Here is a 25,156-nt window from a genome sequence, read left to right on the forward strand (position 1 = left end):
TCGGATTTGGTCGGAGACACATCACACTATCAACCTCAGGACTTCGGTATATAAAGAAACTTTATTTTGGAAATCAATGGCATGTATAAGCTAACAAAGTAAATGTTAACGTGAAATGAATGTAAAGTTAGCCATTAGTATGGTTAACAAACCTGGTTATAGATATGTGATGACGTTATCTTATATAAATGCATGAATCTATCATGAAAATATGTTGAATTGATTTGGTTGAATATAAAAAAAAAAATTTAATTCGTAAACTCCGGTAATGCCTCGTACCCTATTCCGGCAATGAATACGGGTAGGGGTATTACAATTAATGTTACCATTGAGAAACCATTAACTTAATGTAACACCCCCTAATCCCAAACCGTCACCGGAATGAGGTTATGAGGCATTACCGGACATATCAGACAACTTACGAATAATTTACAATTAATATAACTTTCATAGTATAATATAATAATTAAGTCACTATCTTGGACTCTCGAAGTTCAAACACGTATTAAAAGTAGAACGGGACTTGTTCGAGTATTCCAAATTTTTTTTTTATAAAAAATTTCGGCAGCATTTCTGCTTATTTTTACCTAAACCTCCTGCAAATTCAAACCAAAATCACCAACACCAGTGTTTCACAGTCATATAACTAATATTTATATCATTAACATAATTTTAACTTAATAACTATCATAGCATCATTCAAAATTGATTATAAACTTCATTCATTAAACAACTTAATGTTCATGTATCAAAATATCATGTACTTTCCTTACCATTTCATTTAACCATCTAAATCTTATAATTCATCCTTCACTACTCAAAGTAATATACATATTCAAGTGACTAAACAACACCTATGTACATGCCACCTTTACCCAAAAGAAAAATATACATCACCAAGTTTGTGTTGGAGTCGGGATTGTTCTGGATGCTGAGCCGGGACACTTGACTTCTACTAACCTGTGCACGGAAACAACCATATGCTAAGTATGGATATACTCAGTGGTATTACTATAAATCAAGACTATTTAACATTAATAAATTACAAACATCAACCATAAATTTTATAATTATTTAAACTACTTTTATATATAATTATTTTACTTTATAAATCTTAAATTCATAATTTATTTTTCTCATACTAACTCAATTCATAATTTAATTCATACATTCTTTCTCGTACTTTTCAATAGTACTAAAACAAATAATCTCATTTTCAAAATTTCATTTCAATTATTTACCCTATTAACAAAGCTCGGACTATGACAGATACGCTGATTTCCGCCCAAACACACCAGAATGTCCAACCCAAACACACCCAGAATATTTTAAATCCTCCATAACACACCAGTAAGGCATTAAGTGCTTCTTCAGATAAATCGAAGTATATAATAACAGAAACATCTTCTCGGCCGAACTACAATCTCCTCATCACATTACAAATCCAATGGCATGCCATTTGTATCAAATCTAGTCCGACAAGTTAATAGGGTATTATTTTACTTTTTCTAATTTCAATTTAATTTACACAAAAATTTTCAATACTCATTCAATTCAAATATCTATTATCTTAATTCATATACAAATTAATATTCACACAAGTGTATACCATCAACACCATACAATTGTCACCATTTATTTATTTTTCAATCAATACATGTAACGCCCCCACGCCCGAAACCGTCACCGGAGTCAAGCTTGAGGTGTTACTAAACTTATCTTACCTTTTAAACAACTCTAAATCACTTATTTTAATTTTCGGAATAAACTGTTTTCTGCGTCATGGTTGCTTAAAAATTCATTTCTCGAGTTTCAAAACTCGAAATTAAGATCCGTAAATTTTTCCTGAAACTAGACTCATATATCTATCTATTAATTTTTTTCTAGAATTTTTTACTTATCCAATTAGTACAGTTTATTAGTTAAAGTTATCCCTATTTCAGAATTCGACTACACTGGCCTCTACTTACTACGAACCACTTTTCTCTCTGTACAAAATTCATATGACTATACCGCTTGTTTCCATTAAAACTAGATTCAATAAGGATTCTAAACATATAAAGTACACCACCTAATTATTTTTGTAAAATTTATGGTGAATTTCTAAAGTTGGAACAGGGGATCCAGAAATCGCTCTGGCCCTATTTCACTAAAACCCAGATATCTTATAAAATACAAAACCTTTACCTGTTTTGATTATTCCATATGAAAATAGACACAATGAGCTTTAATTTCATATATTATTCACCATCAACCCATGTCTCTACAATTTCTCGTGATTTTTCAAAATCACGTTATTTCCGATACTTAAATCTGTTTTTAAGTTACTTTCACATTTTCCATAGTTTTCATGTGATAGTTACTACTTAATCATACATACTATTAAACATGTATATCATAAGCCATTCTATTAGTTAATCACTAGAAAGTATTTACACATCATTCATTGATCATATCATGTTAAAAGAAACCAAGTTCCTATACATGCCATACACAAAACGAAACGTTTAACTATACCAATGTGGTTTCTTCGATAGTGTGATCGGTCTCCGACGCTTCCTTCGATCCCGAGTGGCTTGATAAAACTATAAGAAAAATAAAATAAAGAGAGTAAGCACTAGGCTTAGTAAGCTTACAAGCAAATAAATTACAACATTCAACATGTTGAATAAATATACATAATGTCACCTAGCCTCATAAACTTCCTTTACTTCTCATTTTCTACCTTCTTCTTTACTCACTTACCTTCTTTCTTACCTGACCTTTCACTATTCATAAATATAATCTACCTTCCCTTTTTGCTGATAATTCACTGTAATTTAATGTGTACAATGACCCGTTGAACCACTCGGAATACTAAAGATACTAGGGTCGTTCCTATCTATCAATATCCTGCCAATGCCATGTCTTCGACATGGACTTACATGAAATATTCCTGTCTCCAATGCCATATATATATATATATATATATTATGGGCTTACATGGCTCATTCCTGTCTCCAAAGCCATATATCTGATATGGACTTACATGGCTCATTTTTGTCCTGTCCTGTCCTATCAACCCCAATATCCTAACATTCCTAAGGTTCAAACGGGGCTTCCTGTTGCTTTTTCTCTGTTACTTCGCCTTTAATTCGACTTTAAATATTCTCATAACATAAATATATAAATGCTGGAAATTGACAATAATAATGTAAATAAAAGAATATTGCATTTATTTACTGTAAACTTACCTTGATACAAAATGTGACTAAACCTTACAATTTAGTCCTTTACTTTTTCTTTTCCTCGTTCTTCTTTGGATTCTTGATCTATAATATAAAATATTTCTACTCATTAGCATTTATTTGATTTCTATTTCACTTCACAATTTATGCTGTTCAAATTTCGAAATTGCACTTTTACCCCAAAAGTTACGATTTTTACAATTTAGTCCTGCTCAATTCACCCATCAATTGAACTAATTTTTTTTCTAAATTAACACTTTTATTTTATCATTATAAACTATTTCACAGCCTTTGATATTCTGAATTTCAACACCAACATCTAATTCACAATTTTGCTCACAATTAGGTCCTAAATACCATTTTCTATCAAAATGACTTAATAAAACAACCTTAATATGAAATTAGAACTTCAATTTCATAATAATTCATCATAAACTACCCTTACTCAGCCAGGGTAACTTCCAATTTCACCCACCAAATCAAAAACTAATGAATTAGATGATTGGACCTAATTGTAAAAGTCACAAAAACATAAAAATTACTAAGAAATAGTAAAAATTGAACTTACATGGTGCAAAAATATGAAAAACCAGCATAGGAGACCTGTTATGGCGTTTGTGGCTGAGAAAGATGAAGAAATGTCTAGATTTTCAATTACATCATTTTTTTAACTATTTACTTTTATGCTAATTCCAATTTTGTCCCTTGTTCACATTGTTTTCTTGCTTGTTTCATACCCAAACCGTCCAGCCATTAACCTTTGGGTCTAATTGCTCTTTAAATCCATCTTTTTAAATACTTAAGCTATTTACTCACAATTTAACAAATTTTGAGCTATTTTCAGTTTAGTCCTTTTTAATTAATTAGCTATCCAAACATCAAAATTTTCTAACGAAACTTTAATACTAACTCAATGACACTTCATAAATATTTATAAAAATATTTATAGCTCGATTTTCAAATTCGACGTCTCGATACCTCGTTTTTGACCCGTCTGACCTAATAAATTATTTTAATTCACTAATTTCACCATTTCACAAATTCTTCTAAATTCTTACTTGACTCATAAATATTAAGTTACTATCTTGTTCAATCTTATTTGTCCGATTTAGTGATCTCAAATCACCATTTTTGACACCATTGAAAATTAGGCCGTTACATTCTACCTCGGATTTGTGGTTTCGCAACCACTGTTCCGTTTAGGCCCTATTTCGGGATGTTACAATACACTTTTCAAATAATCACATACTTACCTCAGGTCTTACTTACCATACATAACAATTAAAATTCCAGCAATCAATAATAATTAAAATTTGAGTTATAGTAATACACACCGTAATTCTCCCGTTTTAGTCCTCGATGACTTTCTCCTTTCCTTTCGATGCTGACGTTTCAGGTTCTTTGTTGGCTACGAAAATAATAGTAATTTATATTATTATTTACAGCATTAATTATAATGAATAATTAAATTTCTAAACAATTCCTACCTTATTCCCAATTTAATCCTAACTAAACTTAATTATTTTCTTAATCCAATTCACTCTCTTTTTCTATTCAAATTTTGTCTAAACTTATATTTAACTATAAAATTTCCAGCATATTTCCCTAATTTCGAAATTTTTTCAATTTAGTCCCTTCAACATTAAACTTATAGCCTAGTTTACAATTTAATCCCTTAATCAAATCTAACTTGGAATTCATTCAATTAAATCCCTAATTCCATAATTTATCCAACAAGCCCTTTTTTACATCTTCGAACTTCAAGGTAGTCTCCGCCCGTGAAAAGCTTATTAACCATATTTGGAAACATATAAACTCTTGAATTATCAACTTAATTTCATCAAAACTTGTTTTAAAGCTTCTAAAATATCAAAATTAAGAGAAAAGGACTTAATTAAGCTTACCAATTAAACTTGAAGCTTTAAAATCCCAATTTCCCTTTTTATTTTCTTTCCCTTTTTCTTCCCCTGTTTTCGTTTTGTTCCCTGCTTCGTTTCTGTTTCTTTTGTTTTGTTTCTTTGTTTCCTTAATTCTTTTTATGCTTTATTATTTTATTAACATAATATAATATTAATATCATATATTAAAATATCTTTTACTTTAATATTAAGTAAATTAATAATTATATAACAAGTGTACATATTTATATTATTACAAATGTTATTATTTATATTACAAATAAAAATCTCATGATTTAATTAATACAATTAATAATTATAAAAAATTTTATACTTAAATTATAAGTAATTAAATATTTAAATTACAATTGTACCAATACAATTCTTACACATGTATATTTTATTACCATACAATTGTCTTCTATTTAATTTATTTAATAATAATGCTAATAATAATAATCTAATATAAAACCATAATGTTAATTAATAATTATAATAATTTAATATAAAACCATAATAATAATCATTATAATATATAAAACCTAAAAAATCTTTGATTTTATTTCACCAATATGTCACCTCATTTGTAGTCAATGGCTTAATTGCCATTTTAATCCTTTTATTTTCTATTGCTTTATAATTAAACTTTTACCCTTTATTCAATTTAATCCTTTTTATTACTTACTCTAAATTAAGCTAAATTCACCTAATTAGATCCTAATTAGACACACCACTAGGCTCATAAATATTTTTAATAATTATTTTCGAACTTATTTCACTAAGACGGAGGCCCTATAACTCACTTTTCCGGTGCTCGTGAATTTCGGGTTACTACACTTAATATTCATCTGATGTAGCTTAATGTCAAAATATTCCACTAAAACCATTATAACCATTTCTCTAGTGGACCTTTTCAATGACATTCATTCTTAAGGTTGTTGAGTCTGTTCTTCTAGAACGATTACCTCATCTTGAATAAGGAGTTGTTCAACATTGTCTTATTGAGGTTCTAGATTCACTTCTTAATCAATAATAGGTATGAGAACCTAAACATCATCAAAAGTGATAGTAAGAGATGAGTTAGAATTCAATTCCTCATTAAAAGTAATGTCTCTAATCTTATTTCTCCCTCCAAACTCAACATCCTAAAAGAATGTTGCAATTCTCGTCTCAAAAATATTCCTAATTGTGGAATCATAAAACTCATAGCCCTTAAATCGCTCAAAATTTCTTTAACCCTTAATTTTATAGACATCAAAGAAGTCAGAAGTGATTTCATTTCAACCTTATCGTTTTTAGCAAAACGTTTCTCAATTTCGTCAAGGAAACCTTAGCCTGAGTAATCTTTTCTGATTCTATGCCCTTAAAGGCTTCTGAAATGCTGTGTTTTATGATCATTAGACGCTTGCAATTTGAACGATCCCACCTCTCAAAATCCCTTTTTAATATTAAGGGTGCTTTCTGCAATAAGAGGTGCGAGTAGTTCTTCCCTTAGTGTAAGGTCTATGTTCATACGGCCAAGCACTATAAGTAAGTGCCTTTTCCATTCATTGAAATTAGTCCCATTAAGCATGGGTATATAATTTATATTAGCAGATATTGTGGCAGTAGAAGATGAATTAGCTGAATATAGAACAAAAAATAAATAAAAATAAGCTCATATCAATATTCATAAGTAAAAAATAAATTTAGGATAATGGCTAATCCCATCTCAAGATACCAAACACAACATTAATATCAAGTCTTTGGACAGTAATATTAACAGTAAACGATACTCTTGTTGTAGCAATCAAACATTGATAATAAATTATGTCAAATAATTAATTAATCTTTGTACTAACTTATTACTAACATAAAATACCTTATAATTATTACACATTTATCACCACAGATGTCGTTGAAATTCTGCCAAATATTAACTTATCTTTGGGTCAATTAATTAACGCATGAATTACAAAAACATATAATCATCTTGATATTTCAAATAAACTAATCTACACAAAAGATGTCACTTTGGCGGCATTTTTTTTCAACTAATCTATTTAAAATATTAGACATCCTTAATTAAAACCTAAAGCCAAAATCTGAATTTATTTGTTTCAAAATATTTCTCTTAATTTCATCTTTCAATCAAATTAAAAGATAATAGTATATATATATATATATATATATATATATATTTATCCCAAAACAACCTACAATGATGTTGACAAATATACCAATAGTTGAATAAATCATAAACCATAAACAACTTCATATAAGACTTCAAATTTAAACCAAAATAATTTGAATAAAGGTAAACCTCATCTCAAGATATTGGGCATTCCATTAATATCTCATCTTTGGACAAAATATTAACTTGTAAGTGATATATTAGTGTAATAATCAAACACTGACAATAAGAATGTGTAGAACCATAAATCTTCCTTTAGCCCAATTTATTGCTCACATATAAAACCGAATAATTGTCACATGTTTATTATCATGGTTGCACATGTAATATTATTAACTTCCATTTGGGCCAATCAATATTAACATAACTTAAGTTACATGCACACAACCTTTTATATTTTAAAACAAAAAATTATACAAAAAATTCACTTTGGTGACTTTTAACTTCAATTAAGTTATTTTAATATATATATAAATATACCAATATTCAAATTTAAAATTTCCCCAATAATCAAATGTCAAAACTATTTTTTATTGCTTTATAGGCTCTGAAATAACCCAAAATAAGGTTGTCTTAATAATGCAATAAAAAACCGAAAACCTTAATTTTTTACTATTTCTTTTTTGCTCCAAAACCATATATATCAAAACCAAACAGAAATAATGTAGTGGTTCAAAGCCAAATAATTAACAAGCACATGTATTCATAATTTTGGCATGGATAAAAACACCAAAACAATTCACGCATATACATGTATTCATAATCAAATAGAAAAACTTACCCTGAATTTACCATGTAAATCCAAAGTTGTATTTATGATTAAACATATATTCACATGAATACTTGAAAAATATTTTTAAGCCAATAAATCTCAAAAAAACAAAATCATAATAGTTAAAGAGTGCGTAATAGCTCACTGATCGAGCGCTCTTGCGCCGAAGATGAATGGGGCTAAGCAATCTGCCAAGCTGGGATGTAAAATGCATCGGTAGGGGCGTTCGCCTTAGGGGAAGCACCAGCGTGGCGAGAGTAGACGAAGCGAAGCGAGAATGTCGGCTTGAGTAACGCAAACATTGGTGAGAATCCAATGCCCCAAAACCCAAGGGTTCCTCCGCAAGGTTCGTCTACGGAGGGTGAGTCGGGGCCTAAGATCGGCCGAAAGGCGTAGTCGATGGACAACAGGTGAATATTCCTGTACTACCCCTTGTTGGGCATATCTCACAATTCATACAATAAACCATATCATCATAATTTAACCAAATATTTGGAACCATAAAATGCCAAAACATAATATTATAAAACCAAACCTAAACCAAAATATTTAAATATGTATATAGTTGGCATGAATTTGCACCAAAACACCCATAAAATTGAATATATAATCAAAATAAAAAATTAACAACTTCAATGATATCTATCAAAACTTAATTTCACCAATTAAACTATAAAATATATCTTATTGAATAATGATTATAAACACCTATTCATACAAACTATATGTAACACTCCCTAACCCCAAATCGTCGCCAGAACAGGGTTACGAGGCATTACTAGACATATTAGACAACTTACAAATAATTCACCATTAATATAACATTCAAAGTATAATTTAATAATTTAGTCCCTATATTGGACTCTCGAAGCCTAAAACATGTATTAAAAATAGAAAGGGACTTGTTCGAGTGTTCCGAAATTTTTTTCGTAAATTATTTTTTTTTACAAAAAATTTCGACAGTATTTCTGCTTATTAATTTTTACCTAAAACCCCCTGCAAATTCAAACCAAAAACAAACCAATACCAATGTTTCAACCAAAGAATTTTACATCTTAAACACTACTAGATCATGCTTAATCCATTGATTTATTACTTAAATTTTAAAGTGTTAACATATAAGGAACTAATTCATATCTTTCATTTCATTTCAAAATTTAATACCAAATTTACTAATTTATAACTTTAAACTTACTTATCATCCAAAATTTCATAACTATCTAATTACAACAAGATCATTTAACCTATATATATATATATATATATATATATATATATAAAATATAATTCATGTACAACCACCTAGTACATGCCACTTAAACAAAAAGAAGAAACACATCACCAAAATTTTCTTGTTGTAGTTGGGATCTTTCGGATCTTTGAAGTGGATCTTGAACTCTAATGACTGCGCAGAAACAACAGTCTTTGAGTATTTCATACTCAAGTGGTATTACTATAAACCAAACTATTTAACATTAATAAATTACAATATCAACCATAAGCTTTATAAATCATTTAAACTAATTATATATAATTATATATCACTTCATAAATCTTAAATTCATATTTCATTTTTTTTCACATACTAATTCAATTCATAATTTAATTCATACATTCTTTCTCGTACTTTTCAGTAGTGCCAAATCAATCAATCTCATTTTCAAATTTTCATTTCAATTATTTACACTATTAACAAGGCTCGAACTCTGACAGATACACAGATTCCACCCAAACACACCAGAATATCCAACCCAAACAACCCGGAATAATATAAATCCTCCATAACACACCAGTACAATATAGCCTCCCAAACACTCCGGTATATCATATCCTCCCAAACACACCAATAAGGCATTAACCCTATTAACTTGTCGGATTAGATTGGATACAAATGGCATGCCATAGGATTGTGATGTGATGAGGAGATTTGTAGCTCGGCTGAAAAGATGATTTTGTTATTATATGCTTCGGTTTCATCTTTTCAGCTGAGCTACAAATCTCCTCATCACATCACAATCCTATGGCATACCATTTGTATCCAATCTAGTCCGACAAGTTAATAGGGTATTATTTTACTTTTCCAATTTCAAATTCATTTCCACAACAATTTCAAAAATTCAATCAATTCAAATCATCTATTATCTCAATTCACATATAATTCAATATCCACACATATTCTTACTTAATTTCAAATATTATTACTTACCTTATCTTAGATGTCCCATGATTACAAATTCAATATAAAATTTAATAAATAGTTTGAGTTATAGTAATACAAACCTGAAATACGCGTTTATTCCTCAACGATCTTTTCTTTTCCTTTGGATGTCGATGCCTCGTTTTCCTTATTAGCAATTAAACTTGAAGCTTTAAAATCCTAATTTTTCCCTTTTTTTTTCTTCCCCTGTTTTAGTTTTGTTCTCTGCTTCTTTTCTGTTCTTCTTTCTTTTACTTTCTTTTTATTCTATTTACTTATTTCTTTTAATTATTTTATATTACTTTAATATTAAGTAAACAAATTATTTTTATAACAATTGTACCAATATTTTTATTACAATTGTCATTATTCAATTTGTTTATTATAAAAATATTATAATTTAACTATTATCATTTACTTATTATATAAGAAATTATATATATATTTTACACATGTACCAATAATAATTATACACTTGTCTTATTTCATAATATAATATCAATTTAATAATTATTAATATATATAAATATATTTTACTTATTATTTAAGAAAATATAAAATATATATTTTTATTTTATTTTTTACATGTGTATAAATACACATATCACACATGTACACTTTTATCATCATACATTTGGCACAAATTTTAATTTATTTATAATCTAATAACAAAATTTTAAATCAAATAATAATAATAATAATTAATACAATCTAAGAAAAATATTAGATTTTTCTATCCATTTTGCCGCCTCAATTATTACAAATGGCTTAATTGCCATTTTAATCCCTTTTCTTTCTATTGTTTTAGAATTAAACTTTTAACCTTTATTCAATCTTGTCCTTTTACTAATTACTCTAAGTTAAACTAGTTTCACCTAAATAAAACCTAATTAGACATATAACTAGACTCATAATTATTCCTAATAATTATTTACGAACTCTTTTCACTAAGATGGAGGCCTGATAATGTACTTTTCCGGTGCCCATGGATTTTGGGTCATTACACTATAATCATGCATTAATCCTCAAAATCATTGATATGCATATTATATATATACACATAATATATACACACAATTATAATATAAAAATGATCTTGGCTTGCCTTAAATATTTCATGTAAACTCAAATTTATATTCATGACTAAAGACATTATCATAAAACTTCTTTATAGGCACAAATACTTAAAAAAATTCATAACCACTAAATATAAAAAAATCTCAAATTGTATAAAAGCTTTTATATGCACAACTACTTATGAAAATTCATAACCACCATATTTAAAAAGAAACCCAAATATTTTAATTTTAGTAGGATTCCATGATGACTAAAACTTATATAAAATAATTATAACAAAATCAAAAGTAATCGTTCAGATATATAAATTGAATTCAATGATGAATATAATTCATCATGAATAAAGACAAAAGATGATAATTCCGTATATATTCAACCATAAACAAAAATTTTAAACAAATAGTGCGAAAAAAATCTTACCAATATTTGTTTATTCGATTATGAAATGAATTAACTTTCAAAACCAATTATACAACCCAATTGGAATTATTCAATTGCAAAAAGTTGTAAGTCACGTAACTTTAATTTAATAACGACTTTAACCAAAATTTGTCAAATAATTGTGTGAAAAGAAGAGAAAGAAACTCACAAATCAATTTTATCAATTGATTATAAATAAATAAATAAACCTTCATCTTTCGAATATTATATGTAAATATTAAACTAGATTATATTTATAAAACCCTAAAATTTTATTTAAAGAATCAAAGCCCAAAAATTTATTAGGAATATCAAAGATTCAACATAATATATAATTAAAATATCAAATCCATAAAATTAAAAAAGAAAAACAAATTAATCCAAAAGAATCAATTCATTCTCAATGATTCAACATGATAAAGTTCTGATACCACTTGCTAGATTTATAAAATAAATCTAAAAATAAAACTTAATAAACCAGGATCTATCATGTCAAATCATCAAAATCAATAATAAAACTAGATGCGAAAACATACCTGAATCCATGAATTCCTTGAAATTTTTCCAGATCTTGGGGATTTGATCTTCTAAATTAGCACACAAGAAATTTAAAAAATATTTGCTCTCTCTTTCCTCACTGATGTGGATATTAGAAAAGATATCTTGTTGTATAATTTGGGGACCATAAGCCTAATATTTATAACCTTGGCATATTACTTCTAATTCCTAATTAGCCCATCATTAATTAAAATTTGATTAGAACTCAATTACTAGAGTATCTACACATATTTGACCCGTACTTTATTTAATAATTAAAGCCAAATAAAACTTTAACCAAATTAGATCACTTTTAATTTGGGCGCACCTATCATAGTAGTAAATAATATGTAATTACCCTTATTGTATATATGATGTCCATATTTTCCAACAGTAACAATGGTTGTTGTTATTAAACAACTCATTAATAACTACAACCGCAACCGCGTTGACTCAAGTTTTACCTCTACTCTGCCAAAACATCTGCTTTCCCCCTAAGAGTCTTCTTGCATCCAACTTGGTCTCGAGCTTTATATAGGAATGAAGGTTAAAAATATTGCCTTCGGTGGAGATAGAGAAAAAAAATTACATTGATTAAACCGAAAAACCCATTCATTTTTCCCTATGATTATGGCCTCAATCTTATGTATAGTGTTTATAAGCCACCATGTCTGGGTATAAAAAAAGTTTGAACTTGTGACCGCATAACGACCTTCAACTGGCCCCCCCCAATTATACTCCAACCTGTGACCGCATAGTGGCCGTCGACTGGGACCTTTACATAAACTTCATCCTGTGACTGTATAAAGCACCATTACTTCGAAACCCGACTTCCATAGGATAAACTTTTAAGGTAATGGTCTCATCCCAACATGGCATATGAAATGTGTGTGTCTTCAAGCGTTATCCATGCTTGACAACTTAAATCTATCTTAAGTTTTCACAATATCTACCTTAAATCCCAAAACAGTAAAAAACTAGAAACCCCTAACCTTAAAACTAATCAAACCTTAAAAACTCTAAATCTTAAACCCTGAACTTAAAACCCTAAAAAATCATAAAGAAAAAAATCGACTAAGGAGAGAGAAAGGAAAATGCATCTAACTAGGCGTACTTTCTTGCCAATTATGCAGAAAGCACGTTTAGGTGGACGCGTTTTCACTCACTCTCTCCAAAATCGATTTGTTTTCCTATTATTTTAAAAATGTCCTATTTTACCAATTATTTTTTTTTCCAGCATATTTCCCTCATTTAGCCACATGGAAATAAAGGGCAAAAGAGAAAAAAAAAAGAAACGTTAAAAAAAGTGAAATATAAAAGAAACAAGAGTCAATTCTTTTAAAAAATAAATGTGGATGGTTAAATTATCAAATTTATTAGATTAAGATTAAATTAATAAAAGATATAAATATTAAGAATTAAATTTATTATTATCTCAATAAAAAATATTAAGACACAGTTTAATAAAGTATTAAAAAATTTAATCAATTGAAAATTAATATTTTCAACAATTTGTTTTTTTAATTGTATTTGGTAACATATAATGAGACTACTAGATAGAAGTTTTTCTACAAAATAGTATTAGAAATGGTAAGTAGATCTATCTATGTATCACTCAATAGAGAATAATACAATTTATTTCATTTAAAACTATATTATCTTTTATCAAACAATCTAAGTATATTCAATATTTAATTTTAATTAATATATTTTATAACTTAAATTCAACCATTGATTTTTTGTACTTATTTTTTAACATTTATATTTTTCAGTTTTCCAAACATAACCTAAATTGAAAAAAATTTCTTTGGACCAAAATAAAAAAATAATATTTAAGTACTAATGTGTTGGCGCAATAATATATCATATTGTATTATTAAAAAAGAATATATATTCAAACTTTAAAGGTATATTATTAATAGGACAACTATACTCTCGGGCATAAATCGTAAAACAACATGAAAAATAAAATATATATTAAATTTATGTTTGAGATAAAAAAAAAAAACCTAGGTGAACTATAAAAAGGAAAAAATACACGTCCGGTCTGGTCTGATCCGGTCCACAGCAAACGAACTTGGCGTTTAAATAGGAACCCCGCTAAAGCCAGACACACCGTCGGTAAAAAAAAATCTCACGTTAACCTTAAGCAAATCCTAATTTAACGCTCGTGAAATTATATGTTCCTATTCTTCAAGGTCCTTCTTCAATTTTGATTCCCGCTTTAAAATTTAACATCGAATCTGAAAATTTAAAATTTCGGTTGTTTGAAACAGAGGGGATGCATAGATGACAGATCTGATGGTTATTATTATATTTTTTTAATTTGTAGAAGATGAGATGATGATGAGGAGCTTGTTATCATTAGCGACAATTTCTTCAAAGCTTTCTTTGCGATGGCTTTGTTTAAATACAATGGAGAATGGTTACAAGAGAGACGAGGCGGCTTAATTGGTGCGATTTTGAACTCGGGGGTGGCTCGAAACGAGCAGGGTTCTCGCGTAGCTCGTCGAGGAAGGAGGTTTCCTCGTAATTTTCTTAAACCTAGATTCTTCCGTTGGCTACTGCTTCTTCTCGCTGTACTCTTCTTCTGCGTTTTTGCTACATTTGTCCTTAAATTACTATCCAACGGTCAGATTCGCAGCTCTCCTTTTCGCTCATTTATTTCTTCCTAATCCTACTTTTTTCTTTTATTGGATAATTAATCTAATTGTGTTTATATAAGTTCAGGTAATGAGGAAGAAAAACATCTTCCCTTATCAGGAGAAGTACTCGAACAAGTTTCCAGCTACGATGCCCCCCTGACGCCGCCCAAAAGCAAGCGTCGTAAGCAGCGTAAGAGATTTTCTTTCTTTCCTTGGATTTCTATGCTTCTGTTTGTTGTTAAGATCATTTCAGAAAAAAAAAAAATTCTAACTGTTTGATGAGCGGTGGAAGATGTTTGCAAATCCATGTTAGTTTTTGGCAGTGAATTTTTATAGATTTCATCACGTTGAAAAATGGCTGATTGTTGTGCTTTATTCGTTTTTAGCTCTTCTGTTCTGAGTTACTGATCGTTTGCCGTTTGCTTATGTTAAAGGTGTTACATTGTGTTCACTTTAAAAGACTGAATGTTGGGGAATAATTGATTCAATTCATTGAGTAAAACTTTTAGAAAGTTACAGCCTACATAAATTATGAAAAAATATCACTAATTCTTAGGAAAATAATAATTACTGACTACTGACAGATTTGACACCTTGCTAAGTATACAATTTACAGCTATACATGATTCTTTCCCAAACAGTTTCAATTCCTCTACATGTTCCTTGCGAGCAATGCTGGGACAAAATCCACATAAATGATTACTGCCATGTCTTCTAGCACAATATTAGTGTCAACACTGCATTTTGCATTTAGTATACTAGAATGTTATGTTACCATTTGTTTTCTTGTTCATGGCATGAATTGTGAACTATTCTATTGCATGAATAGCAACCTCCTAATTAAACACAAGTACACAACTTATTTTTTTTTCCCAATTCTTATTGCTTTAGGAATGCACTATCTAGATCTTATGTTAACGAAATTGTCACTTGATTTATTTTACCGATATGCTTAAGTTCTTTTTCTTCTTCGCTGAAGATCTAAATCCTTACAAGTCAAAACTTAACTTTTTTATGCAAATTATTTCTCATAAATAATGCTAAACATTTTTGTTTTCAGATTTTCCATGCGAAGTTGGGCTTGCAGCAGCAGTTGATAATATTTTAGAGCCCAAGAATTATATGAATTTCACACAGTTTTCACTAGGGTATGTGGAGAGGGAGGTGAATCCACATGCCAACTCACCTCAGAGTAGATTTGGAGGGTATCAAACTCTTAATGAAAGAGAAAAATCATTCTTAGCAAGGAATCAAACTATTCACTGTGGTTTTGTGAAGGGCATGTCAAGATTATCAAGCCCTGGATTTGAATTGAGTGAAAATGATAAGGCATACATGAATACTTGTCGAGTTGCAGTGTCTTCTTGCATTTTTGGAAGCTCTGACTTTCTGAGAAGACCAACTAGCAGATTGGTACATGAGCATTCCTTATCAAATCTCATTGTTTGCCTTGTATAATGCATGTATTCATGTCTAGAAGACAGAGAGAATCAGCATCTTTAGTTCAAATGTCTTGTTTTCTTCCTTGAATTTATGCTTATTTTATGCATTTGCGATACATTTAGCTGTTGAATAAGAAGCCTAACCTTTTCTAAAGAATATATCTTCTACACAACTTATCTCAACCGAAGAGAGAAGAATAGATACAAACTTGAATGTTTTAAGACAGGATATGAGGGAGTTAATCCAAGTATTATCATTCGTAAAGTTAAAGTTAAATGTATCTAAAGACTTTAAAGGGATGGAGATACAAACCAATTTTTTTGAAACATTAATAGTTGGGAGACTTCAATCTGATGTATGAAATGTAGATGATTGACTTTCTAGTTTGATATTTGTCTTGTCTCTTTTTCTTTTTCATAAGTTGCAAATCTCTCTGATGATATCCTAATCTCCACTGCCAACAACTATTTTTGGGCAGATATGTTTAGCTGGGTTTAGTTCCTGTGGTTTTTAATTACTGTTTAAAAGTTAATATAGCAGAACGAACAAGGTGATTGGTATATAGTGTTGTTTTAGTTTTAGGATGATCTGCAAAACTTTCTATTCTGTCTGTGATGCCCCATATATTTTTATTTTTTATTTTTTCAGATTAGTGAATTTTCCAAGAAAAATGTGTGTTTTGTTATGTTCGTGGATGAGCAAACGCTGTCAAAACTGTCTTCAGAAGGACATACTCCTGATGAGAAAGGATATGTTGGTCTATGGAAAATTGTTGTTGTGAGGAATTTACCGTACTTGGACATGCGGAAAACTGGAAAGGTGCCAAAGTTTTTATCACATCGTCTTTTCCCTTCTTCTAGGTGAGATTATGTCTATAGTTTTTAAGCCTCATGCTTATCCTGCTGAGTCTTGCGCATGATCTTCAATTAAATACTATATTTTAATGTTTATTTTCAGGTATTCAATATGGCTTGACAGTAAGATGCGACTTAATACTGACCCAATGCTTATCATTGAATTCTTTTTGTGGAGAATGAGAGCAGAGTATGCCATTTCAAACCATTATGATCGCCACTGTGTTTGGGAAGAGGTACTACAAAATAAGCGTCTGAATAAGTACAACCATACAGCCATTGATGAGCAGTTTATGTTTTACCAATCTGACGGCCTCAGAAAGTTTAACCCTTCAGACCCAAAGATTTCTCTTCCAAGTTGTGCGTATCTTGGAGCCTTTTTTATGTTTGAACATCAACCTTCTTATTTTTATCTTAGCTCTCTTGCATGCCAGGAACTGATTTGTGCTCAATGTACCCTCCAGATGTACCTGAAGGTTCCTTTATCATCCGAGCTCATACGCCAATGTCAAATTTATTTTCGTGCTTGTGGTTCAATGAAGTTGATCGATTTACCTCACGTGACCAACTAAGCTTTGCATATACTTATTTGAAGTTGACGAGAATGAATCCAGATAAACCATTCCATCTAAATATGTTTAAGGTGATTTTACAATTGCATATGGTATGTTGTTGTATATTGTCACCGCATTGTTTGTTGTAGGGGCCTGCTGTTGCTAAAATACAGTTTCTACATAGAATTTGACTGTATTTCCTTTTCAAAGCTTAGCAAAATATTATGTTTGAGGCGAACAATATGTGTTAGCAAACTCTTGTTTAATAAAATGGTTTATGTGACACCTGGGATTTGTTAAATAAGCTTCTTATTGATGACTGCTCATCGCCACTGAATCTAATTGCTTTTCAGATATTATCACTATAAAACATTATTAGGCAGGTGCCTTGATAGTCTTGTTTGCTTTGAGATTTGGTATGTCTAACTAACAATTGTATTCTGGTTCCTGTGAAATCTTTATTGAAAGTAGCTCGCTTTGCTGGATCGTGATGATTTCTGAATCAATGGCATGCAACTTAGCATTGTGCCTTTGAAACCCTTATGCATGTAGGACTTCCAGCTGTCAGAGTAGGGCTAAAAAATTAAGACCAATTGCTCCTAGAGAATTCAAGCAACTTATTTTCCCTGACATTGTTCGAACTATATATATGCTGAGCTAGAATAATCAGATAAGAGAAAATATGTATACTTCTTGTGCTGTACATGACATGGATCCCTGATATGCATGAATAACACATTTAAGTCATTAATCACAATGAAGGTTACTATGTTAAGGATTTATATTTGCATATATTAACTCTATGCAGGACTGTGAGCGCAGAGCACTGGCAAAATTATTCAGGCATCGGTTGTTGTCATCTCCTCCACCTCCGTGACCAGTCAGGTATAATGACATATGGCTAATATTCCTTGTACAATTTTACCTGAAAGCATTCTGATAACATAGAAGCTAGGTATCAGCTCGAAGCTTAGAAGTTAATAGTTCTGTCTTAGCAGCGTTTAGGAACTGTTGTCCAATTGTAGCTAGTGATGGCGTCTTCCACTTGGACTAATTTATGCCTCAATGTTGTCATTCATCTACCAAGCAAAATAGCTTTTATGAGTAAGGTCAATAGTGAATAAAGGTCAATTTGAGTCTATTTTTGTCCTTGATCCTTTTACTTTGAGTATATCTACTAGTCAAGAAAATTAGGTGCGTGAAACTAATTATGATCGTTGTTTAAAGTTGATTGTGTGGTCTTCAATTTTGACTTCAAAACCTGTAGGTGAAAAGCTAATTTACTATGCTGCCACAGTAAGACATGTTCAATGTAGTTTGTTTAGTGAAAATCTCTAAAATTTAACTGCAATTGGATATCATTTGCTTAGGCATCAATTTGACATTAGAGTAACTTTGTTTAAAGTATAATCAAAGCTCATACCAGCTTGTTGCTGGTAGGAGACTAATTGTATGATAAAAATTAAATGACAAACTCAAAAGGACATTTGAGAGAACATGTTTCCATAGCCATAGAAACCATTATTAATAAAGCAATAATCAGGAAGTTCTCAAATTTCCGTTTACAGATTATGCTAGTTTTCTGGGAGCATAAATGCAGTCTTTGCATTGATATCCACAGCGAAAGTGAAACACTGGGTTCTCTATGAAGTAAAACCACGATTTTTTTTCTTCCGGGACTCTTTTTTTCATGGATTTTTCAAGCTTGACAGGAATTAGAAGCAAACCAGTTTCTTGGGATTTCTACAAGTGCTTAAATTACAGTTGGCAGAGTAGAGTTCTGCTGAAGAAATGGAGCTCTTCATCCATAAAAACCTATTCAATTCCTACATGCCAGGTGGAATGATGCTTAAGTTTATAGAAGGTAGTCATAACCATGGGTTGTCTGAATGATTTGGAGATGGAAGCAGACAGTGTCACTTTGCAGGAAATACATCGGGGTTATCTGCCATTTTGTCTTCTTTTTCTGTAGTTCCAACCCAACTTCCTACCAAAGCTTTTCTCATAACAAACACTTTGTAATATCCCCTAATGTTATTTCAATTTCATATATTATATTGAAAAGTATGGCTTCTGTTGATAGCTTTTGGTTATTGTTTCGAGAAGCACCCAAAAGTATTGTCCCTTGAATTATATTTCTCAGCATATCAGACTTCATTATTGTGTGCCGTGCCTGTGCAGGCTAGTCATTTGGTTCTTTCTTTTGTTTTTCCTATTTTCTTGCTTTTTGATTTCTTAAGGGTTGGGTTATTTATTAAAGTCTAAAAGTTCACTTGAAATTTGAAAGAATTTGGATTTAGACTCGGAAGATGGGCTTAAGTAAAAATATATAAGCTAGTTTAAAATATGAGTTGAACATAGAGCTTGAGCATTTAAAGTGTTTAAGATAAGATTAACTTGGTTTGTTTTCTAATTTTATAATATATTGTATCATGTTATTTTTATATCTTTATGTAATTTATAACATAATGTAAACTTAAAAGAAATGTTGTTTATATATGAAATTTTAATAAATGAAAAATATATAATTATTAAATTTGAAATTAAAAATAATATAGTCATATTTAAATGGGTTTGATTAAATATTTTTAAATATAAGTGAGTAAGCAACATCTTAAGCTCATTTTTCAGGTTAATGAAATTAAAGTAAGCATAAAATATGTTAATATCATATTTATATTCGACTCAAATATAACTCGATTCATATCAATCCATAAATATTTCTACACAAATATTTAATTTTATATCTCATCTTTCTCTCTCTGTATAAGTGGAAAGTGTAAACTTAAATCTTTCCAAAAAAATAATAATAATTAAATCATTAACTCTTAAAGTTTTAAATTTGTGATAAAATTTGTTACAATAAAATTTTAAAACTTACAATATATCATTTGTATATAGAAGTGTGGACTTCATTTTATCAATTAAAAGTGAATGATATAAATACTTTTAAACTTTTAAAAATAATAAAGTTATACTAAAACAAGTAATTTTATTATTTTATTTAAACTTAAATTAATTAATATTTAAAAATAAATTTGACGTCATATTAATTTACTTTAGAAGTAATAAAATTAAATATAAAATTAAATTTATTTATTTATTTAGAATTTAAAATAATATTTTTATAATTTAATTATAAATTTTCATTTAATCAACTATAAAAATTAATACAGCCACCTTCAATGTACAATTTTATAAAATTCAAATAATTAAAAAAAAAACTAAGTAGATTAAAAGGAAAAACAAAATAAAAGGAATAGAAGAAAATACGGTGCTAAAGGAAACAGTTGGAGGCCTGTGCTAGAATTGATCGCCCAAGTAGAAGGGAACACAGAGCCAGAGCAATCTGATTCAGAAAAATGGAATCTTGCTTCACGAAATGTTGGCATAGCAAGGCTCTTTTCACATCACTTTATGCCCTTCGCCGTTCTTCCATCTCCATTCACTCTGGTTATTATTTTTCTCTCTTTCCTTTTCTACTTCAAAAAAAAAAGTACTCTTTCCTTTTGCTTTGTTTGTTCACTTTGAATTCCTTAATTTGGGACCATTTGCAGTTAGAAATTCGGTTAAAAGAGCTTACGATGGACTGCTGTTGGACGCGGCAGGCACTCTCTTGCAATTATCCAAGCCTGTAGAAGAGACTTACGCTTCTATTGGAGCTAAACACGGTCACTTTTCATCTACCCATATTTTATTGTTGAATTTTAGAGACTTACCATTGTGGGTTTTGCATTATTTCTTGATTTAACGCTTGAAATTTGGTTTCCTAGTGTTCAGTTTTATTCAATTTGACAATCCCCTCCCCTCTCTTTTAGGTCTGAAATTGAATTCAGCTGAAATAAAGAAAGGATTTAAAAGGGCTTTTGCTGCTCCCTGGCCTGATAAGCTCCGTTACGAGGTTCGTGGTTTCCTTTGTTGCTCTCTTTTATTGTGATATGAATATTGTTTTCTCAACCGAATACTGGGGACTGGATGTGGCATTATAATATGGGAGGGATCCCACATGCCCACCGATGTAAAATTAATTCACACTTCCATAACATTTCCTACTATTAATATTTTAACAATTCACTCATTATAGTCCGATTGATGGAGATCATGCATGTCAAGTTTAGATTGATATGATAGAGATATAGGATTGATTCGAAATTTTAGATGCATAACAAGTACAATTATAGACAAATTCAAAATATCAATCATAAAAAAATTATGAAGTATACAGGTGTAAGTGGAGGTATCCCCATAGAATGAATCTGTCATGTTTGTTCCCAATACTACTTTCACAGTCCATGCTCTGTTACATTATATTTAATTTAGTGAACTATTGTCTTTAAATAGTTGTGATGTATCTTTCCTCTTGTGTTGTATCATTGATAGGGGGATGGAAAGCCATTTTGGAAACTTGTTGTCTCTGAAGCCACTGGTTGTTCCAATGACGATTATTTTGAGGAAGTTTATGAGGTGATGGTTTGGGACATACTTTTCCTTTTCCACTTTTAAGTTCCTGAAGTACTACTGTACTTATGAATAGAGTTTCAAGAACTTAAGTGGCTGCTATAATTAGTGACTCTCTCAAATGCACGTAATTAGACCAGCAGTTCATTTTATGTTAAAGCTGAAGTCTGGTTTACTGCCTCTTTCAGCATTATGGAAATGGTTATGCATGGCGTCTTCCAGATGGAGCGTCTGAAACAATATGGCTTCTCAAAAATGCTGGAGGTCATATTCATCAAGTATTCCTCTTCTTTTTCTTTCACAATTAATAATGGTAATACGGATTGATCACAATAGCTTTTCCACCCACCATTTTATTTCTCACATGGTGAGTGATGGTACAGTTAAAGTGGCTGTTGTGTCCAATTTTGACACCCGATTGAGGAAGGTATTGAAGGAACTCAATGTCATAGATCTGTAAGTATCAAGTGCTGTGTTGATGCTGTTGTCTTGGCGTTTCCTAATGCCGAGCCACGCATTTTAATGTATCAATTATTCATTAGGTTGCTTACAAATGTTTGCTACTTTAATCAGAAAAAAACTGAACTTTCTACTTCTGTTTTCCCCCTTAATTAGTGGTGATCATATCTTTTTACTCTTAAAACTTGTTGGGATACATCTTTTGTTATACTTGACGTGGACTCGTTGTTTATCTAGTTTAGTTCCTCTATGCTTTGCCTTTGATGGCTCATGCAAAGGAAAAGATGATTTAAACTTCCCTTCCATACCTCATCTTGTTTTCCACTTCTACTTCTGTGTTAGATGCCTGAAAGGAAAAAAGGGCATAGGCTTCAGCCATTCAAATCTTCCATATAATCTTCTTTACTTTTGATTTGTAACCCTTTTTTTAGTTTATTTTCAGGTTTGATGCTGTAATTATATCTTCAGAGGTTGGTTATGAAAAACCAGATGCAAGGATATTTAAAGCTGCTTTAGGTTTGTATTAAGCACCAAAGTATATCTTATTCATTGGTAAATAATACATTTAATAGTAATCATAAAGATAATAGATTTACTTCCATGCCCGGCTTTGCTAAATTTTCCATCTCTGTAACTAGCTTGGTTATCAATTTGTTTAACATATCATCTTTGTTTAGAAACTTGAGAATGACAAGTGTTACTGTCAATGTATTTGCATGTTCTATGTGATGTGGAATTATGGATGCATTCACTGTTTTCTACATTTTCATGAGAAAGAGATCTACAACATTGGAGCATTTGAAGTAATTACCATATAGGATAGTTTATGATTAATTCCATGTTTCTCCATATTGTGCTAACCATTGGGAATTTTTAAAATTTAATTGGTCAAGTTGATTGCTATTTTTGCTTATAATTGCATGATTAAGTATGATATTTCTTCACATACAAACACATAAATCATGATGTGGTGCTTCAATTTGCACAACATATCCTATAGCAAACTCTTCTCCTTTTCCTTTTCCAATGGCATAACATGATTTATTTTTGAGCCCACCACACTCCATCACTATTTTAATGTACACATGGTACTTTGTCCAGTAACTTCAAAGATATGGAAAAATAAATTTACTTTTTCTCGCAATAATCCAAAGCCAAAAAGAATGATGATATATCCCTTGTCAAAGAAGCTATCAAAAGATATTTGGAATTGTTGTAGATCAAATTGATGTGGAGGCTGACAAGGTGGTACATGTGGGGGATGATCTAAAGGCAGATAAAGTCGGAGCCAATGCTGTCGGGATAGACTGCTGGTAAGTTCACTTTCTTTCAGTGTGTTTAGGCTTGATGTTGTTTGAGATTGCTATCAAGATGCAACACAACAAACTTTCTTGTCCACCAAAGTGCTTCATATTTGAAACTGACGACTATTGTACTTACTTTCTTCCTATATGCACATTGAGTTGAAGCAATTGGTAAAAGCATTCGTTGCTAATATGTCAATGATGAAAATATAGATGACATGGTGCATTTATCTTTATCAAGCAGGTTGTGGGGTAAAGATGTAAAGACATTCGCGGATATAGAGAAGTATATTTTCATCTCAGATCCATAAATCCTAATCTTATTATAGAAACTCAGGTAGAATTGTAGACTTGCTTGTATGGTTGTTAATCACATCCAAATTTTGTTGAGATGTTGACAATAAAATGCGCATTGAAGAGCTGAAACTGATGGGAATTGGGATAGCATAGCAGAGATATTTGCTTATTTAACCGAAATAGAAATATTTGTGCTCTTAACACAGATGCCAATATTCTCTCTTGTCTGATAAAAGGGATTGCTTTTCCTTTGTTGTTTTGTGTGTTTTTGTTATTATTGCTTAAGTGTCATCAATCACTTAATGCGTTGGATACTAGTAATAATAATGTTTGGACAAAACTACTAGTATGTTATCTAACTTTTTAGAAGAAACGAAACGTAATAAGAAACATGGAAGAAGTAATCTACCAAAAACCCAAATAAATAATTCAATTGATTGACCTAAGTAAATGATAATGTCTTTGAAACATAAAATCTCCAACGCTTGTTTGATGTTCAGTGGGAGCCATTGCATTATTATTATTATTTCAAAATAGTTATGTAGTATATGATTGATAGATGTAGAGCATTAATGTTAAATTTTGTTTGGTGGACAATTCACATCAAATGATACCCAAAATCTAAACTAGATGAGGATGATGATAACAATAATCATGATAATGACAACGAATTGAAAGGTTTCCTTGAAGCCACTTACCATAAGTGACAAAAACTATATACCTATGTGTGTATTCTTTTTTAAGTTTACACACCTCCTGATTTTCTTTGGTAAAAAGAATCCCCAGACATATATAACCCTAAGAGAAGCAGCCCAGCCCAAATAGCAAATCATGATGTGAC

General features: G+C 30.3%; 2 protein-coding genes and 1 long non-coding RNA gene across 6 annotated transcripts; 2 read left to right on the forward strand and 1 right to left on the reverse strand.

Moving 5' to 3' along the window:
- Window positions 1-775: 775 nt before the first annotated feature.
- Window positions 776-5,236, reverse strand: LOC128285131 (uncharacterized). The gene is made up of 3 exons (XR_008275547.1): window positions 5,132-5,236; window positions 4,562-4,635; window positions 776-960 (listed from the first exon to the last, which is right to left on the reverse strand). It is a non-coding gene; the product is annotated as an uncharacterized LOC128285131 (long non-coding RNA).
- A 9,097-nt stretch (window positions 5,237-14,333) lies between these two features.
- LOC108476966 (probable hexosyltransferase MUCI70) lies at window positions 14,334-19,879 on the forward strand. 2 transcript variants are annotated; one of them, XM_053022515.1, is made up of 9 exons: window positions 14,334-14,499; window positions 14,634-14,932; window positions 15,032-15,136; window positions 16,007-16,359; window positions 17,038-17,249; window positions 17,347-17,603; window positions 17,708-17,886; window positions 18,620-18,682; window positions 19,366-19,879. In XM_053022515.1, the coding sequence occupies exons 2-9, from the start codon at window positions 14,698-14,700 to the stop codon at window positions 19,444-19,446; spliced, it is 1,485 nt and encodes a 494-aa protein (XP_052878475.1). In that variant the 5' UTR covers window positions 14,334-14,499; window positions 14,634-14,697; the 3' UTR covers window positions 19,447-19,879. The 2 variants fall into 2 exon arrangements, with proteins under 2 accessions (XP_052878475.1, XP_017634842.1); XM_017779353.2 differs by having other exon boundaries at window positions 14,336-14,932; window positions 18,606-18,682.
- A 1,151-nt stretch (window positions 19,880-21,030) lies between these two features.
- LOC108476999 (uncharacterized) lies at window positions 21,031-24,550 on the forward strand. 3 transcript variants are annotated; one of them, XM_017779398.2, is made up of 9 exons: window positions 21,031-21,250; window positions 21,355-21,468; window positions 21,616-21,698; window positions 22,178-22,261; window positions 22,444-22,519; window positions 22,639-22,711; window positions 23,157-23,230; window positions 23,934-24,027; window positions 24,260-24,550. In XM_017779398.2, the coding sequence occupies exons 1-9, from the start codon at window positions 21,160-21,162 to the stop codon at window positions 24,327-24,329; spliced, it is 759 nt and encodes a 252-aa protein (XP_017634887.1). In that variant the 5' UTR covers window positions 21,031-21,159; the 3' UTR covers window positions 24,330-24,550. The 3 variants fall into 3 exon arrangements, with proteins under 3 accessions (XP_017634887.1, XP_017634889.1, XP_017634888.1); XM_017779399.2 differs by having other exon boundaries at window positions 21,032-21,250; window positions 24,263-24,550; XM_017779400.2 differs by lacking the exon at window positions 22,639-22,711 and having other exon boundaries at window positions 22,444-22,533; window positions 23,146-23,230.
- Window positions 24,551-25,156: the final 606 nt, after the last annotated feature.

The sequence above is a fragment of the Gossypium arboreum genome, chromosome 12 (genome assembly GCF_025698485.1).
Source record: "Gossypium arboreum isolate Shixiya-1 chromosome 12, ASM2569848v2, whole genome shotgun sequence".
NCBI classification, from domain to species: Eukaryota; Viridiplantae; Streptophyta; class Magnoliopsida; order Malvales; family Malvaceae; genus Gossypium; species Gossypium arboreum.